This window comes from Ananas comosus, linkage group 3 (genome assembly GCF_001540865.1).
Source record: "Ananas comosus cultivar F153 linkage group 3, ASM154086v1, whole genome shotgun sequence".
In the NCBI taxonomy this organism is placed as follows: Eukaryota; Viridiplantae; Streptophyta; class Magnoliopsida; order Poales; family Bromeliaceae; genus Ananas; species Ananas comosus.
This window is the reverse complement of record NC_033623.1, coordinates 9,011,552-9,031,713: the sequence shown is the minus strand read 5'-3', so window position 1 is coordinate 9,031,713 and position 20,162 is coordinate 9,011,552. Positions and strand designations below refer to the sequence as shown.

At 37.6% G+C, this 20,162-nt stretch overlaps 1 protein-coding gene and 1 long non-coding RNA gene across 2 annotated transcripts; both read right to left on the bottom strand.

Annotated features, from left to right (window-relative positions):
• On the bottom strand, window positions 1,868-2,910 carry LOC109708264. Its single transcript, XR_002215700.1, has 3 exons — window positions 2,300-2,910; window positions 2,118-2,179; window positions 1,868-2,029 (listed from the first exon to the last, which is right to left on the bottom strand). It is a non-coding gene; the product is annotated as an uncharacterized LOC109708264 (long non-coding RNA).
• LOC109707260 (anti-sigma-I factor RsgI6-like) lies at window positions 3,076-12,907 on the bottom strand. Its single transcript, XM_020228411.1, has 8 exons — window positions 12,823-12,907; window positions 12,661-12,698; window positions 11,918-12,074; window positions 9,970-10,145; window positions 8,922-9,023; window positions 8,276-8,422; window positions 7,466-8,104; window positions 3,076-3,624 (listed from the first exon to the last, which is right to left on the bottom strand). Exons 1-8 carry the CDS (start codon window positions 12,890-12,892, stop codon window positions 3,289-3,291), a joined length of 1,665 nt encoding a protein of 554 aa, XP_020084000.1. The 5' UTR covers window positions 12,893-12,907; the 3' UTR covers window positions 3,076-3,288.

Sequence of the window (20,162 nt, the reverse complement as noted above, 5' to 3'; positions counted from 1 at the left end):
CTTTGTGTGCCAGCTGATTCAGATATTAAAGAAGAAATCTTGAAAGAAGCACACCGGGCGCCGTATACTGTACACCCTGGGAGTACGAAAATGTATAAGGATTTGAAGTTAACTTACTGGTGGCATTATAGGCGGCTAAAAATCACAAAACATGAACCGTAGCATCTCGGCGTCCCTACAAGGTAGGGGGTGCTATCCGAAATCTCTGAATTTCCTATTATGTCTATGTAGCCTTTACTTGAGCATATATGTGTATAGTAGGAATCATACATCTTAGGGTTATGTGATATATGTGATGGTTGGAAAACAATTGTATGCTTCTAGGCTAGAGAACATATGAATTGAAATGGACCATATATGTTGGAACCCTATGAATGTGTGATATGAACTATGACAATAGGAAACAAATGTGACATTGACATTAGCGGGCAAGTGTGGCCAAGTATGTGGTATTAAACAAGGTAAAACCCTTTTATAGCATTATGGCAAGTGTGGCCTAAGTGTTGTGGCATTGTGACATTGTGGCTTATGGCAAGTGTGGCCCAGATATCGTGATATTGTGGCTTATGGCAAGTGTGGCTATGCGTCCTAAAAATTAAGGATGGGATTATACTCACATAGGGTCTTGGCTTGAGGGCGGTAGCTTCCCCTCGAGCGGTGTGCTCGGGAGTTGTCACCACTGGGCGTGGTTAAAGTCCCTTCCAGAAGACGGTCCCTCGGGCGTGGTTAGAGTCCCCCCCGATCGATAGGGATTTTGGTTGTGAGTTGGGGTTAACCAAGTGCACCCCGGGATGATTGGGTAAAAGCCAAAGTGAATGCAAAGCATACATGCATTATCATACTTGTGATTATATATGTGTTAACCAGTTTTCTTGCAAGCATTGTAATAGTATTGGTGTGATTTGCTATCTCTTTTCCTTTCATTACATATGCCTGAATAGATCTAGTGGGCGAGTCGGCGGGGTCGGCGGCCGAACCCACTGGGAATTTCTTTTAGTTCTCACACCACTAACCCTGCAGATCCTAGTGTGAGCGGGGCGGCGGAGGATCGAAGCAAGGGTATTGTGCCGTAGATAGCGGCCACCGGAGTTTTAGTCATACCTATGTACATTCAACTTTTGTATGTTGAACCTTGATGTAATAAAGATGTAATCCATGGGTTTTGGTTGGATGACTTATGTGATGTATATTCATGTATGAAAAGAAAAGAATGAATGTAATTTGTTAGTTCACTTGTATTTGGTTTAAGTGTAATCAAATATCATGTGTGTGGTTGTATGTAGTAGCTTAGAGCTTTCACTACTTGTTGTTGCTTGCCCTCGAGCAAGCCGTGTATAATTGCATTCGTCTTGTATTGAATTGCTATGATTATACATGTTGGTGGAGCCTTAGGCGGACAGGGGAGGTGCTGTTCGTTTGGCGTCTGTTGACGTGCCCGAATCGACCAAATTGGCGGTCACGGGGCGTGACATAACCCCACTATATATGATATGCTAGAAGCTCTGTCATCATATCTGCAATATAGAATTGCATGATTTAACTCAAAAGTTAAGAACCATAAGACATCATTCACTTAGTTATGCATCTAAACTAAGTGTCATATTCATAGCTTTACATCCATTCACTATTGAATGATGTCATACTTAACTTGTCTACACAAATATACTAATATCATGTAATGCATGCTAAACGAGCAAGCAATTTATGTATGCTAAGCAATTTCACAATCCTTCCTCTACTATAAAGAGGTTCTCTTTTATCCGACATAATATGCATATATATATATATATATATATATATATATATATATATATATATATATATATATATATATATATATATATATATATATTTATGTATGCACCAATCCATTCACACATACATCCACATGAATATACAACAATTCTAATTTCATAATGTCAAAGAAGACATTGAGGGAATTCACCCATTTCGGTAAGGTCAAACCCACCGAATCGTTATCAACTCTTGTCGATCCCGCTAGCGAAGATGCTCTCTAGCCTCCAAGCACCTTAACAATCATACTAAATTAGGTAGGAGCTTAACTCAACCTTCCAACAAGAACCTCACAAGTTCTCCTAATTTATGTAGAATCTTACCTAGTAGAGAACCAAGGCTTAATCCTCCCTTCAACTCAGGTTGGAGCACACCCAAAACCAACCTACAAAGAGAGTTAACAACATCCAAAATCAGCTCCACAACCTGTTGTGAACCATCACACATGAATTCCATCAATACTACTACCAAAACCCCAAAACTAGAAAGAGGTAAGATAGCTAACCTTTCCAAAACATCAACTCAGCTACTCCCTGAGTTAGCGTTGAAGAACCACTCTCAAAACTCTTCTTTCCACACTTCTACAGCTGCTCCAAGACCCTCCAAACCAGCTAGCATCAAGAGAGGGAAAGAAACAAACTCAAATCCACTAATTTCCACTTCAACTAGCAATAGAATTTAGAGAGAGAAAAGAGGAAGCTTACCCTGCTTTCTCCAAGCTCCTGCACATGAAAATATCTGCTGGGGTCGAGCTGGGGCTTTTTATGGATAAGCACACAGCACAAATTACCAAAAAAACCTCTCACAAACTCAAACAGCCGCACTGGGTACTGGTACTCGGGTTGAGGTACCGGTACTCAGCCTCAGAACAGCAACAACCCGAGCGCTCTGTGCAACTGGGTTTTTATGTAGGGTACCGGTACCCGCGCGATGCAGTACCGGTACTCAGCATCCAAACCTGAGCTTTTCCAGGTTTTAGTGTCAGTAGCTTATTCTATCACTTAAAACCTTTAAGTTCAATGCCGATAAGCTCACAAAACATCCAGAGTAACTCTAGTTACTCATCTAACACTAGAACCTTGCAATTTGCTAAAGTTCAGTGTATTTCATTGTAATTCTATAGTTTTCGGTGGAATTGCCATGTCCTTAACTAAAGAAAACAAATATAATATTTTAAATAAAATTTCACTAAAATTATTAAATTCTATCACCCAAACACTATTTTTTTAGCCAAATACTTCGTGCAAAAGGTACGGGTCAATGATTAAATAATAGTTCTTATGTGGAAAACAGAAGATCAACAACGATAGAACAATAAACATGTATTTTCATTTGTAGCAAATACTACAATACCAAATAACTAGTTCAATAATTCGTCATATTTCATCTTCTATCTAAGAAGAACATAATAAACTATTTAGCTTCATTCATGAGCTAGCTATACTTTTAAGGAAGATGTTAACGCTAGCAATATCTTCTATATACCGATTAGTCTCACAGTTGAATGTTGAGATGCTCTGTCTCGTCGCTACGACCTAACGAAAACGTCACCTCGGTCGATCGATTTTCGACACTCACTGACACCTTGTACTCGCCGAGGAATCCGTCGAAGGTATACGATCCATGGTCATTAGTTGTTCCTTGCGTCTCTTTTGTTTCCCATTCTTGCAAGAGCTTGTCCACCACATTCCCCGCAGGAAGGTTGTTGAAATCACCGTCGGTCAGGCACATTTGGTAGCACCCCTTCGGACTCAATGCGGTCCACAGCATTATTCCGTTCACAGATGGATGGGAAAATCCTTCTCGTAAAACCTCTTCCAGATATTCAGCCTAACAAAATAAGCATAGAATGGAATCATAACAAAAATCTTATATATGAATGTGTAATAATAAAGAAGGTGAAAAACTTACTGAGATGTTACACTTTTATCCTTCCAAATTTTGCAGTATCATAAGCTTATTGTCCTATATATAAAGTTTAAACATTCGTAGAATTTAATCAACTTGGGTTGGTCAACGTTGGTTGAACCATTTGGTGTTGACTTTTTTTTTTCCTACCATGGAATGACCATTTTATTCTTAAATTTTTTCTAAACATGCTTTTCATCTCAAACTTCCCTGTTTCTATGTCCACATACATGTTAGTTGTTAGGTCAAAACTTATAAAAATTTTTTGAACTATGGGTCATTTTGATTTGGCTATCAAACTTTTAAATGCTAATTTTATTTGTTTGATTTAGGTCAGTTGATGACACTTTCAATTCAAAAGTTGAATGCATCGTTGATCTTTACAGGTTTAATTAGTATATTTTATTCGATTCTCATAACTATAAATTAATTAAAGTAATTAGTTCAAATTTTGATGCCAAAGTATCGTTGACTAATTCAAGTTAAACAAATTAAAAAGTTAGATGTAAAGAAGTGAATTCTCGAAATGCGAGAGTTGAACTTCGCTCGAAATAAACCTGTTATTGGTTGGGATGCTTCGGAAAGGCCGAAAGCATCAAAGAGGTCGAAAGTGCATTGAGGAAGGCCTCCTAGAGCAAGCTGGAGAATTCTGCAAAGTGCAGGATTTATGCTCTCAGGGACCGGTCCCTCAGTTGGAGGACCGGTCCCCGTAAGCGTGGGAAATGGCAGACTAGAGTCTGCCAGGAATTCTGCTCTCGAAGACCGGTCCCTCAGCCGGAGGACCGGTCCCCGTACACGTGAAAATGGGCAGAGCCCTCTACCCACAGGAGTTGCTCTCGGGGACCGGTCTCTCAAGCAAGGACCGGCCCCTATACCCGAAATCTGCCCAGTGAGGGCTGTGCAAGAGGCATGAAGTGGAGGGGCTTATTTGCAAAATCGACATATGAGGGGTTATGAGAGGGGTTCCTCTCTCTCTTCTCTTATTTTCCCCTCACCCTCCCTCACCGTTTCCCTTTCTCTCTCTAGAAAGGAAAAGAAGAAGAAGAGAAAGAAAAGGAAGGAGAAGAAGGAAAGAAGAAGAAGAAGATCAAGAAGGGGATTGTCGTCATCCTCTTCTTCTTCCTTGTGCTTGGAGCATCTTGGAGAGGTAAGCTTCCAAGCTCTCTTATGGTAGATCTCTAGAATGAAGTTTATGTGGTCTATAAGTGGAATCTTTGGAACCCTAGCATGCTACCTAGATGATTGATACCTAATTCATAAAAGGATTTGGTGGATTTGGCGTTAGTGATCATCTAGGGCATCCAAAAGGAGATTTTTGTGTATACTAGGGTGTGATCTCAATTGACTCTCTGTAAACCTAATTGCTAGGTATCCGAACGTGTTAGCGAAGTCGGTTCGGCGATTCGTCGAGCCTACGTGAAGTTATTGAAGAAACGGACGTTCGGAGGTTCGTTTTCGCCTGCAGGGCCGAGGCGGCGTCCATAAATCGTGAAAACGGATTCTGGGCATCGTGGCAGCTAACTGAAGACCTATAATTCTCGAAACTGCAAAGCGGCACATGGTTGGTGTGTAACTGCGAGATCGGGCCAAATCGGGTGCCGAGTGCCGCGGGAGGCCGATTGCAAGTGTCGACAAGCAATCGGAGAGCAGGTTAAGGTGGGTTGTGCTTACCGATGCGACTAGGTCGCCGTTATGTCTAAGCGAATTGTGAATTCATATTGATGCATATAACGGTAGTTAGTTGTAAATCCATGATTGCATGAGATGAATATTGTGTTGAGCTACCAACTGATGCATGTAGTTAATACTAAATGAATGCATGATTAGCATTATGAAGATATGCTAAGTACATATGCATGTGAATGAGATTGATGATCCTAGAGCGAGTAGAGAACCCGACAATCGAAAATAGTAATGTGAACTGCTCAATTGGACAATTAGGAGGTCGAATAGATGAGTGGCATCTAACCTAGTGTTAAAGAACATAGGTTGTGAATGAACCTACAGTCAAATAGATCTAGGCGAGTGACATTGAACCTAGTGTCGTGAACATAGGTTGAATAGAAGTGACATTGAACCTAGTGTTAATAAACATAGGTCGGACATGAAATGATATAGAACCTAGAGTGTTGAAACCTAGGTTATGACATGTAGTAAACCTAGAGTGGCATTAAACCTAGGTTGTTGAGCATAGTGGTAGCAGCCACTAGGATGTTCGAGGTCGAACCTTCATAGGTCGACAGCATAGGATTGGATATGGATCCTTGACCTGTGGAAGTGGGTTTCGGAATCCGAGGACATGAGATGACCTTGGTATCAAGGCTTGGGTGTGTGCGACGATTTCGCCGTCGAGATTGATACCAAGGTGGATTGGGTGTGTGTACAGTGTTCGCCACCCGGGGGCTTGAACCATGGCTGGGCGTGTGCGACTATTTCGCCGCCAGATAGTTAAGCCAATTGTGGATTAGGCCGCCACGTGACTTGAGCCTATTCAGCGTGTGCGACGATTTCGCCGCTGTGGGGCTAAGTCATGGAGGGCGGTAGGCTGAGGTGCAGCCAGTGCGCGGATTATCCGCGGATAATTGACTCGAGGCCGAGTCGGGTGGATAGCTTAGATAAGGTAGTGGAAACCTTGAAAGCTAGAGATAGATGGCATGAGCTAAGGGAATAGAAACCTTAGAAGCAAGTGAAACTTGAATTGTGAACCTAAGGTAGTAGAAACCTTAGAGATGAATGATATGAGCTAAAGATAGCAAAGTTGAATGTAGAATCAATAGATCTACAAATTGATTGCATATATTCATATTGCATATTGTGAGGCATGGCATGTATTTCAATATGGCATATATATCTGTTGTATATTATTGGACTAACATGTTGCAGTGCCTCCTTGGACCTATTGGTCGAGCTTTTCCCTTGGGTGGCCGTACCCACTAGGAACCATGGAGTTGGTTCTCACCCCACATTGTTTTGGGGTGTTACAGGTTTGCACGTGAACGGCACGGCGGTGCGAGGCAAGGGCGTAGCTCCGTAGATAGTGCCCTACCCAAAGACCAGAGATAGCGGTACCCTGAGTCGGCATAGCCTAGGGGTAGAGAAAAATGAAAGAGCAAGATGTGCTAAACTTGTAAATAATGATGTAATAATCGGATTGTATTTTGGAAGTTCAATTTAAGCAAATGTATTAATGTGAATGCTTGTAATAATATAGGATGTGTTTATATTGTTTGATACCTTACTTATGCAATCTTGATTGAAATGTGTTCTTGGTTGAAACTTCGTATATTGTATTAATTGCGATGCCTTGAACGTGCAGGAAAGACTCTGTCCGCAGTATAGGGGAAACCCTGTTCGTTCGGCACTGTCGGCGTGCCCGCACCCGGCCAAATAGGTGGGTGGTCGCGGGGCGTGACATTGGATATATAGCAAAATTAAAATTTTGAAAGATTGGATAACGAAATCAAAATTATCTATAGTTTATGTTTTTTATAAACTTATCTTCTTTTTATTGTTTATCCATTCGAAATCCTTTCCCTTACATGAACTACCCCATTCAAAAAATTGTGCAGAGGTATGCGCGCATTTGCGAGCACAAAATATTCATTCGAACAATTAAAGCTCAATATTGAAAACTCAAAGGTTCGATTGCAAACTTCTAAAATTAGAGTGCTAGATAAATGATCAAATTGTAACCATTGCTTTAAATAATTCTAAAGCTTTGTAGAAATAAATTATTAATCTGTCTCAGAAAGAAAAATTTTACCTGTGTTTGCTGATCGAAGGTCTTGCTAATGTCGATCTCTGTAAGCCAAATAGGAAGCTGTAGAGTGGCCAATTTATCAAGCACAGCTCTCATCAAAGGAATGTTAGGTTTACCAAAATGCCCTTCTAATCCAATCCCTTCTAAAATTCCCCCTCCTTCATTAAGTTCCTTCAACCTCACTATGTAGTTATCGACCGTTGATTTGTCATCGTTGCATGTCTCGATCACATTGAAGTCGTTCATGAACAATGTTGCTAGTGGATCGATTTTTCGGGCCGTATCGAAGAACCCTAAGGACGCATTGGGTCCGAGCCGCTGCTCGTAGAAGTCGAAATGTAGCAACTCGTTGCTCACGTCCCAATGCACGAAATCGCCTTTGTACCTCGACAGTAGGCTCGTGATGCGAGCATCGACCGCAGCTCGCAGGGCATCCCCAGTGAGATTACGAACCCACGAGGGGGTGTACAAAGGGTCCTCCCAGAAGATGTTGTGGCCGCGAACTGTGATCTGGTTCGCGCGAATGAATTCTAGCATCTCATCGGGTGTTGTGTAGTTCAGCTGCCCGGGCTCGGGCTCGGTTGCGTACCACTTAAGCTCATTCTCGAAAACTGCTGCATTAAACCGCTTCACGAACCATTCCTGGTACCAATTTAGACAACGTACAAAATTAGTTGAAAGTATATAAGAATATGCTTCTCTGTTTTCAAACAGTACTATAGATGTCATATTTTCAATCGAACTAGCACGATCTACGATGTAGTATATTGCCGCAATCTCAAACACGCCCATAAAATATCACTAAAAGATCACCTGGTATGGTTTGTTTCCAAGGATGGTTTTTGCAATTGCGGAGCCAAAAGGAAAATCTTTTGCTAGTTGTTGTATAGAGACTGTCGCTCCACTGATGCGGTTTCCTTCAGTATCAGATACATGAACAATAGCATTGCGCTTCCTATTCTGCAAAGAAAACAAATCTTTATTAGAATTAGAAACCTAAATTTCAAAAAAAAAAAAAAAAGAAAGTCGTAAAAATGCAACTTGAATTTTGATTCGTTTTAAAATGGCTAAGTAATCTTTAAGATTTGAGAAAATTGCGATCAAGAAAGGATTCTTTACAATATTGTTGAAGTAAGTGGACAATACGTTACTTTTGACTATGTATACAAGCCAACTAAAAAACCCAACATTATATATACCAATGCGTCAATAATAGTATATAAAAATAATAATTTGGGAAAGCCTATAACAGTTTGATTTTTATCACTCAATCAATAAGTTGTCCCCTTCCCTACTTAATTACATATGGACCCAAAATTCATTTTAGCTCCATATTATATATCTTCCCGAAAAGATATTATATATACAACATAATTTGATTTTCAAACAACTAAGCGCGCAGCAACGACTACATGTATGTACAATTGCTTTCCAAGGAAGATCATCAAGTGAGGAGGACCTGTTGAATACTATCCTGTTGCTGCTGATTCCACTGATCCACCGAAAATGGTTGCAGAGAAGCACTTTTGATAGAGATTACTGTTGTATTTATGTCAGCACTCTGCATGAAATTTATTATAATTAATGCACGGTCAATTAATAGTTAAAAATGTTAACTCTGAACAAAGCTCGTAGCTACTCAATGCTAGTGAGGTTGTGTTTCAAGAAATTAATGGTTTCAATATATATATATTATTATCACTTCTTAAAATTGTTTAATTCCAAATTAATTCTCTCAAGTTTAGTGCGGATATTAATTATTGTCTCTTGGCTTCAAACATAACAAACGCATCTTTATTTTTGTCCGTATATAACAAATGACTCCAAATTTTATGTTGGAATTTTAATTGTAACTTTATTTGTCCTCAAGATTTCAATTTTAATTTTTCATATGGTACATTTACAAAATGTCTTAATATTAAATTAATTAGGATATAAACTTCGATCACTCCCCATGTGGTTTAGCACATTTCACTTTACGACCCTATGATTTAAAGATTTTTCGTTATTATTCTGTGGTTTTATTTTTGTTTGGTCATAAGAATCTGTCGTTAGTTAAAATTATAAAGCAATATAATTTTTTTTTTTAGCACAGTATGGCTAATTAAGCGAAAAGTTTAGATTAACAAAATACTATATTTTGACAGCTTATGGTTTATAGAATATATCACTTTATAACCCTATAATTCTAAATTGTAGCATTTTATTATTTTATTTAATTGCCAGGTCTTTAATTACCGGACATAAAAGAGAAAACCATATAGTAGCAAATTAATAATTTTTAAACCACATGACTGCAAAGCAAAAATATGCGAAAATCACACAGGTGGGCAAATCGAAGTCTATCCTATATTTAACGCCAGGCGAAAGTGTGAGGACTAATTAAGTTGAAATCAAGGATATATAGGTAACCCTTCTGTGTGCTAGCTACTAAAAATTCAGCTGAATTTGATCAAAATTAAATATGAATATTTAGTATTGTTATATCAATTTAGAAATCAAAGCACCTGGAAGTAAAGAACTGAGAAATCGGAAGAAGAGTCAAGCACAAAACCTCCCTTGAGGAAAGACCAACATCGACTTCTTGCAAGTGTAGTCCCTACGCAACTCAATGTTGTGTTTACAGTACTTAACCTTGCCTTCACAACTGCACTCGACTTTGTCCCACTAACTTTCACCCAACCTGCAAAATATATGGTATAATTAATGGGACAATTCTCTACAAAGATATCAAATAGCAAATATATTTTTTCAAAACTTAAACTATCAGATTTATCTCTCAAAAGTTCTCCCATCTGCAAATATATCTTTCTGTTACCAAAATTTAGATAACCATATATTAAAAAAGTTAGCCATAGTTAGCTAAGAGGTAAAATAACATTTTACTCCTTATATATATAATTTGTAATTCAATGTTGAGCTCCTGTATCCTTTTCACTCTCTTCTTTTTATTCATGGCAACGTCAAAGGTGAGGCCCTCAATTGCGGCAAAAATAAGGTACGCCGCACATGTTGCAACAAGGGCGAGGAGAGAGAGAAAGAAAGATAGCTTTTTATAGAGACAAATTTTTCAGTGCAAAATAGTTCTTTTACAAACCTATCATTAAAAAATTAACAGTGAATCAAACGACAAATACGTATATGAACGAACCAAAAGTTTTTGAGAGATATATTTGCGAACCAAGAATTTTCGAAAGAATAAATCTGATAAATTAAGTTTTGTAAAAATATATTTGTTATTTGGTACTTTTCAGGGATCTATATGAAGTTAACCCTATAATTAAATTAGATTTGAGATAGGCACTCATTAATTTGTATTTGGGCTTACGTGAAGCATGCACTAATGATACATAATTTATGAAGGCTCTCCTAAGGATGTATTTAACTTTTTTAATCACGTAATTAACTTGAAAACAAAATTTAGTTATTATAAGCTAGAGATTTTATTTGAAGTAAATTCCGTAGTTGGAATGAAGCTTTCACGAAGAACGTAATTTGTTCATATGCCATTGACTGAGCCGAACTGATGACTAATTCGCTCGTCTTTTAACATACACATGTACTAGTCATTGGACGTTATGCATGCTAGCTTTTGTTTGCATTACGTACAATTTAAATTAAATTAGTTTCAAAATTAAAATGAGGCATGTATATAGTCGGTCTGTGTGAGAAATATCAAGAGAAATGTTTTTGCATGTTAATATTACAGGCTTGAAAGGTTCTTGTAGGTAATGTATTACATAAATAAGATTATATAGGCGAACGGAGTTCGATTATTAAGTACAAAAATTGCATGGTAATTAAGAGATGTTGTCGTATTTTTAAAAATTAATTTGCATGGTTTGATGGTTGTATGCTAAATTGAAAAGCAGTTTTGTCATGCACTAACAACATTTTTTTTTTATTCTGACAAATGAAGAAGAAAAGAAGGTTTTATCTTTCAATTGTTGGTTAAGTATGATTATAAAAGGAAATTTACGAATACGGAAAGAAACATTCTTGGGATTTGCCTTCTTGTTGGAATTAATCTATTTATCAATCAAAAGAGCGTTGCACTACTGGGTACAGCTATTCTATTCTCTATGTAAGATCACAACAAATTCATGTCCAAATTCTAAAGATATATATATATGTATATATATATATATATATATGTATATATATATATATATATATATGTATACATATATATATGGTATATATATACATATATATACATATATATATATATATATATATATATACATATTATACAGTATATATATTATATATAATCATATAACAAAAAATATATATAACAAAACAAACCTTATAATATATTATATATATATATATAATATAAAGATATATATATATATATATATATATATATACATTATAACAAAAAATATATATAACAAAACAAAACCTTGTAGAATAGGATATAATAAATGTGACATTAAGAAAGGCACTTACAAGAAAATGTGTATCTAGTTGACTCTGTGAGGTTGTATAGCACAAAAGCAGGAGAGTATGCACCAGTTTCGGATTTATAGTATGTCACTTCACTTTCTCCACCATTTTCACTTAGAATTCCTCCATTGTAGAGGGGAGCTTCTGGGCATGATTTACACTGTAGCGAAGACGATATAAGTTAGTCAATTCATATATATTGAGAGAGAATTTTATCATGTGCGCGTAAATCCTTTTGTCATATTACTTGCATATATAACTAGTTCTTTTCTTTTCCTCGGACTCAAAGCCCACTTCACAAAAGCTCAATTAATTGCATGTTTCTTGCGGTGTTTTGGTATGCATGCATGATGCATCTACTTTTGCAGAAGCAATTAAGGGAATAAAGTAGTAGGATTTAGTTTGTTGCTTATAAGAATCACTTCTCGAATAATAAGTGATTTTCGTATAATCTTGGACAAACAGGCTCAAAAGCAAGTGGTAATAAAGCACTTGTACAACCTTTTCCTAAGGCCTTCAAAGTTGGTTTTTTTTTTTTTCCTTTTTCAATAAAACCAAAAGTTTCGAATTGATGCTTTACAGTATGCTTACTAATTAAAATATTTTAGAGACCAATCCAAATAGGATATTGGTTAATAGTTCTAATAGTACGTACGTACGTATATAATATAATAACAAATTGATTGGGGAATCATAGAACTTAATGAGAGGTGTACAAACAACCAATGAGAAGAGAAAATGTTTACCTCGGTATATGCAGTATAGTCATAATACCGGGTTCCCTCTGCATGCAGCAACACATAAGAAATTAACCCATTCATCTAATACTAATAATACAACAACGATAGTACAAACACTAATTACAGAAAAAAATCATGAATATATCACATATGTTGTTGATGTCAAACCATCTAAGGCATTGACACATGGGTGCAATCCTATCCATAGCACCCAAAGAAACAGTGGTAACCAAGCCATAAGAGTCCTAGGGAATGATTTGTGTGCAAGAGCTCCACCTATACCTTCTATATATATATATTAATGGAAGAGAGAGAGAGAGAGAGAGTTTAAGAAGGGTAAGAAATTAGTATTGCACCAGGTGTACCATGTCAATCTGTGCAGGCGCATCTTTCTGGTTCTAATTAAGTTTTCAATTCAGCCATTCAGCTAATTTCTTTCACTGTTTACTCAAAGAGAATACCGTGTGAAATTAGTAATTGCATTAATTGTAGCATGTTAATCTATGCGGATGCACTTTTCCAAAATATACTTTCACTTTAACAATCCAATTATTTACTTTTTTGATTGTTAATTCAGTACGGAAATAAGTACTTTGGGTCCCCTAGATAATCACATATTTGCAGATGTCCAACAACAATTCTAGCTTTCGTAATTTTTGATGGTTTATCCCTAGCTATTTGTTTTATTATCATAAGCTCAGTTAGAAATATAAAATAATAATACTTCGTACTTGGCGTATTTTTTGTTTTCTAATTTATAGATTTGTATAAGAAATCACCTTCGCTTTTGTTGACGGCAACCATCTTTAGTCTTTTTTAATTTTTAATCAAAATTGAAAAGATAAAACCTATACTTTAAATTTACTTGATTGTCGCATGTTTGCTAAGATAAGATCTATATTTGCTTTAAGGTCACGTGATAGCTCGAGTAGCTTGTACGAAAATTTTTAAGTTGATAGAAATTGCGATCTGGCAAGTCCATCCCTTAACTGAGAGTTCAGTAGAGAGGACGCGCGCGGAGATGAAATTAAGTACCAGATGGCAAGGATGGCTAACATCAGGAGCCTGCTGGGGGTGTACGGGTGCACTAGATTCGAAATTGTTTTTGAGACACTGAATATCAAATATCACATGCAGTGCATGTCGCGTACGGATACATTAGGTGCAAAGAAATAATTTACACGTACCGTAGGTGACCCATGTGAGGAGGAAATCTAGCTATCTCTATATATCCGAGTTGTAGTAACCCAGCTTGCCGTTTGTAAACCAGCTCGTTGTTCACGGTGATCGTTCGAGTCGAACACGAGCTAGCTCGTGTTCGACTCGAACGATCACTCTTTAATAAACAAGTCAAATACAAGTTAAATTTTTCAGCCTGAAATCTTAACCCTGCTCATTGTTTGTGAGCTAGCTCTCTGTTCGTGAGTCAACTTGAAAATTAGCTCGAGATCGATCACTCATTTAATAAACAAGTTGAATACGAACTGAATTTTTCAACTTGAAATGATCTTAATGAGCCTGGCAATCGAGCTCCCTATCGTGAGTCACTTAGTTGTTCGCGAGTCAGCTCATGTTCGGCTCTAAAATGACTTCAAAATCTATCACTTGTTTTATAAACGAGGCAAATATGAGCTAAATTTTTCAGCTCAAAATTTTAATGAGCAAAACATGAGCTAGGGTCAGTTTGCTCGTGTTCGGTTCGATATAGGTCATACGCTTGTGTTTGGTTTATATATATATATATATATATATATATATATATATATATAAAACCAAAAAAATTTTAGCCATTCAATCTACCTTTTTAGTCATTGTATTAAAAATCGACAATAATGGTTCCTTATGGGACACACCACTATGCATGATTCAAGAATCGTTAGGATTGATTTAATGGCAAAAATATCATAGCACCAACATCTTAATGCTTCCAAAAGCACCCCAGCCAAACTCTACGTGTATGTCTGTGTATATACATATAAAGAGAGAGAGAAAGCGGGGGAGACAGAGTTGAGCTGCAATGTTAGCGAACAGGCTCTGTTGTCACCTATTTGTTTCGATTGTGGAGCCTCCAAATCGATGGTGATCGGTACTAGTGAACATGAACTATACCATTTAATGTTTCTAAAAATTAAATTTTAAACCTTTTTGACATCATTAGCTTAATAATCAAAGGGTTTGAAATTTATAATTTTAATGGCTATTATATATGAGACGTTTTCTCATTTAATGGCGTAAATATATTCAAATCAATTGAATTTAATTTGGTTAGAAAATTCTTTAAACTATTAAGAATGAGATCTATATTCTTTATTTTGATTACAAGACTCTATAATCACTTGTTAAATGATATTTATTTTCAACCGTTCATTTTTGTGTCAAGAGAACAATATTGAAAAAGTATAAAATTTTGTTTCTACATGCTTTAAGCTTCGTGTAGATCATATTCAATTGTGGCGATAATTGATTATGGGGCTCAATCATCGAAAACAAATAGGTGGCAATGAAGTCCATTTGCTACTGATAACATTCTAGCTCGATTATATATATAGTTCCAGCTCAACTATGTCTACCGCGAACGAACCGGCCCCGCCGTAGGGTGTTTCTAGGGTGAGTGGTCATTCATAGTAGAGGTTGAGTTTACTTAAATTTTTATTTGAAAATCAAGATTATAGGTTCATGGCTTCCAACAGACTCAAGAATCTGCTGTTAATTACCCCACGCTTTCGGTGTTAAGGAACCCTCGATTAAGAGACCAAATATAAATGCTGATAATAAATAAGGCAAAACAGGCAAATAAAATTTTATTAATATAATCTGCCGTGTACATGGCTTAGATAAGGGCATTTCTCCACCGCACATAATTTTATAAGACTAGGTACTCAATTTAGCAACTTGGTAGTGGATTGAAGTTTTGGGTTTAGTTTAACGACTTTTCGGTCGTTTGAATTTGGGTTTAGCTTAGCGACGTTTCGGTCGTTGGGTTTACGTTTAGTTTAACGACGTTTCGGTCGTTGGGTTTAATTTAACAATGTTTCGGTCGTTGGGTTTAGTTTACCGACGTTTCGGTCGTTAGATTTAGTTTAACGACATTTCGGTCGTTGGGTTTAGTTTACCGACGTTTCGGTCATTTGGTTTAGTTTAACGACATTTCGATCGTTGGGTTTAGTTTACCGACGTTTCGGTCGTTGGATTTAGTTTAACGACGTTTCGGTCGTTGGGTTAGTTTAACGACGTTTCGGTCGTTGGGTTTAGTTTACCGACGTTTCGGTCGTTGGGTTTAGTTTAACGACGTTTCGGTCGTTTGGTTTGAGTTTAGTTTAGCGACGATTCGGTCGTTTGAATTTGGGTTTAGTTTAACGACGTTTCGGTCGTTTGAATATGGGTTTAGTTTAGCGACATTTCGGTCGTTTGGATTCGGGTTTAGTTTAGCGACATTTCGGTCGTCTGAATATGGGTTTAGTTTAGCGACGTTTTGGTCGTTTGGATTTGGGTTTAGTTTAACGACGTTTCGGTCGTTGGGTTTAGTTTAACGACATTTCGGTCATTTGGTTTAGTTTAACGACGTTTCGGTCATTGGGTTTATTTTAACGACATTTCGGTCGTTGGCTTTAGTTTACCGACGTTTCGGTCGTTGGGTTTAGTTTAACGACATTTCGGTCGTTCGGTTTAGTTTAACGACGTTTCGGTCATTGGGTTTAGTTTAACGACATTTCGGTCGTTTGAATTTGGGTTTAGTTTAACGACGTTTCGGTCGTTTGAGTTTGGGTTTAGTTTAATGACGTTTCGGTCGTTTGGATTTGGGTTTAGTTTAACGACGTTTCGGTCGTTTGGATTTGGGTATAGTTTAACGACGTTTCGGTCGTTTGGATTTGGGTTTAGTTTAACGACGTTTTGGTCGTCTGAATATGGGTTTAGTTTAGCGACGTTTCGGTCGTTTGGATTAGTTTAGCGACGTTTCGGTCGTTCTGTTTAGTTTAACGACGTTCCGGTCGTTCGGTTTAGTTTAACAACGTTTCGGTCGTTGGGTTTAGTTTAACGACGCTTCGGTCGTTGGGTTTAGTTTAACGACGCTTTGGTCGTTGGGTTTAGTTTAACGACGTTCCGGTCGTTGGGTTTAGTTTAACGACGTTCCGATCGTTGGGTTTAGTTTAACGACGTTCCGGTCGTTGGGTTTAGTTTACCGACATTTCGGTCGTTGGGTTTAGTTTAACGACGTTTCGGTCGTTTGGTTTGGGTTTAGTTTAGCGACGTTTCGGTCGTTTGAATTTGTGTTTAGTTTAACGACGTTTCGGTCGTTTGCATATGGGTTTAGTTTAGCGACGTTTCGGTCGTTTGAATTTGGGTTTAAAATCGAGATGTTCATGAAGCTGATTCATGAAATTAATTCATGCTGGGAGCCTGTTTGTAAAGTCTATTGAATTAATTGATGAAATTAATTCATGATAGGGGCCATTTGGAAAGTCCATTGAATTGGGTTTACAAAATTAATTTATGACAAAGAATCATTTGGAAGGCCCGTTAGTTCATGAAATTAATTTATGACAAGAAGGGCCCATAAAATTAATTCATAAAATTAATTTATGATAAGGGGGCCTATTTTTGCAAACCCATGAAATTAATTCGTAGAATTAATTTATGATAAGTGGTCATTTGGAAAACCTAGGAAATTAATTCATAGGGTTAATTCATAATAAAGGGCCCATTTGGAAAGCCCATGAATTCGGTTTGGGTTAGAGGTATTTTGATGACATAGGCTTGGTAGATTTGATTGGGTTTTATTTATGGACTTTGGATTTTGGATCTTTGGGTTTTGGATCTTTATTTGTGGACTTTGGATTTTTTGGGAGTTTGTTTGTGAACTTTGGGTTTAGGATTTTATTTGTGGACTTTGGGTTTTGGGATTTTTATTTGTGNCAAGGAAGAAGAATAAAAAAGCTCCTGAACACTTGCGCTGTGCTTCAAAAGCAGCTATTTTACACGAGAAGCAGAAGACAAGCATATAGGAAACTACGCGATCAACTTAGCTCGTGGTGCTCGCTTTCGGAAGCATCATTCTGCGAACAATTCGCGAAACTATTCACTTACAAGGTTTTTCTGATTTTGTCAGCGTAACTGTTTATTTACTAGAGTTGGCATTATCTGATCACGGCCACCGAACGCCGGTCCCTTGATTCTCATGTGGTCATGTCCCAAACCGCACCGAACCGCCGCCTCCCCCGGCAGCGGCGCTGCCGGCGGCGGTGGCGGTTGCCGCCGGCGCCGCTTTTGGATCCGCATGTTTTCAAGTCTCCTTCTGCATGTAGTCGTCCATCACTTCTTTTTCCTTTTTTTTTATTTTTTTTTTTTGGGATCTCTTTTGCGGTTACATCATTGAAGGTTCTGGAAGAAACTTACTCGGGGGTGGGGTTTCGAATTGATTGGTGTGTTGTGTGTGGTTTGTCGCAAAAGAAAGTGGGAATCGATCGTTTGCTTTGTTTCTGTTTCCATGGTGCCTTGCCTTGTGGAGGGTTACATGCTTGGGATTCGGTCGCTATAGGCTCGTAACGGTGACCACCACCACCACCGCGCACAAAAGGTCTCATTTTTTTTTTTTTTTTTTTTTTTTTTTGACTTCCAGAAGAGAGAGAGAGACCCATCTCTCTTTCTGTGTGTGTGTGCGAAACTGAGAGAGAGTGAGAGTTGGTACCCAACAACTCTTTTTTTTTATTTTTTTTTTCTTTCTTTTCTTTCTTCTCTTTTCTTTTCTTCTTACGATTGTCGAAGGGGGAGAGGGGATAACTCCTTTTTTTTATTATTTTTATATTCATCTCTCTTTTTTTTTTTTAGTCCAAATATACGAAATTGATCATGTCGAGTAAAACGATTAAATCGAACGAAAATGACGAATCAAAATAGAACCCGTCCATTTTCTTTTATTGTCACGTTTTGTTCAAATATGTGGAGTTTAATCGTGTCGAGCCTATCACAAAGATGGGCGCTCGATTAATCTTTTTGACCATGTCGAGCCTATCACGAAGATGGCCGCACGGTTCACGCTTTCGACCATGTCGAGCCTATCACGAAAATAGCCGCACGGTTTACGTAATAAAACGTCCGGTTCGATCAATCATTTTGACCATGTCGAGCCTATCATGAAGATAGTCGCACGGTTTGGAGAGTAACAATACATACGCACGGCGGAAGTGACGGTTTGATGTCAGATTTAATCGGTTCGAAACTGATCGCGAAGATGGTCGGGTTGATCAAACCAACAAAAAGATCACACTTACGCTATGCATATGCATGCGTATCTTCTATTATTATAAAAATCGTCCCGATTGTCGTTGTCACTGTTGTCGTCGAATGCGAGAGCCGATACCCCTTTTTTTTTGTGCTGTGTACGGGCAAAGGAGGGGTGCACATGGCACCCCTCTACCAGCATGCCCAACAAGGGCCGCCCTTTGTGCACGTACCAGAGAAAGAGAGAGAGAAAGAGAAGGAGAGAGAATAAAAATAAAACTCTTTCTTTTTTTTGTTTACCTTTTTTTTTTCTTCTCCTTTCTATTTTTTTTTATTTTTTCTTTCCTCTCCTTTCGGATATTCTCCTCTCTTTCTTCTTCTCAAAAAAATTCTCTCCAACCCATTTTCAAAATTTGGAGCTTATTTTATATAAGGTTCCAAGGTGATTCCCATTTGGGAATGATTTAAAAAAAAATCAACCTATTGAAGAAACAAGCATCAATCAACTAATTATACCTTTATTTTGAATACTTTTCTTTTTTCTTTTTCTTTTAATATATATATATATATATATGTATGTATGTATCTTTTTCCTTATTTTTTTTGACTCGAACAAAGTGCTCCCCACCTTTCGATTGTGAACCATTTGAGAGCAAGAGAAAGGTGTGTTTTTTTTCTTCTCTTTTTTTTGCACGTGGATTTTTTTTTTTTTTTCTTTTAACCCGGTCTCTCTTTCTTTTTTTCTTTTTTTTTACCCAGATCTTTTTTTTTTTAGAACCTGATCTTTTTTTTTATTTAACTCGATCTTTTTCTTTCCTTTTTTTTTTTGAACCTCCGACAATATATATGGCTGTAGAGTTATTTTTTTTTTCTTTTTGTTTTAGACGTCTATGGAGAGCGTTCAAGAATGCTATGCTTATGTCGGAGCCCCTACTTCTCACGCTCGTCCGCTTTTTGACTGTGGTCCAGAAATTTCTTACGAAGGGACTCCATTGAACCAGTGGGCAGTTATGCGTTCTTCTGCAATGGCTAATTTCACCCAAGGATACTTTCTCGATGTCGGATCAGATAATGTCGTTTTACTAGAACCCACGGGAAATACAAGTGGGGCGGAGGACGTGCATTGCTTGGGCCTCTGCATTTTACAGGGTCGCCCTAGTTGGTGGGGTCTTTGAATTCTGGGCGACGGGACTGTCTTGAACGGCCTTACAGAATGGAAGAATGACATAATCCGACGATTCAAAACCACATTATGTTCAGCTGATATTCTTGGAGGAATTATCGCCTTT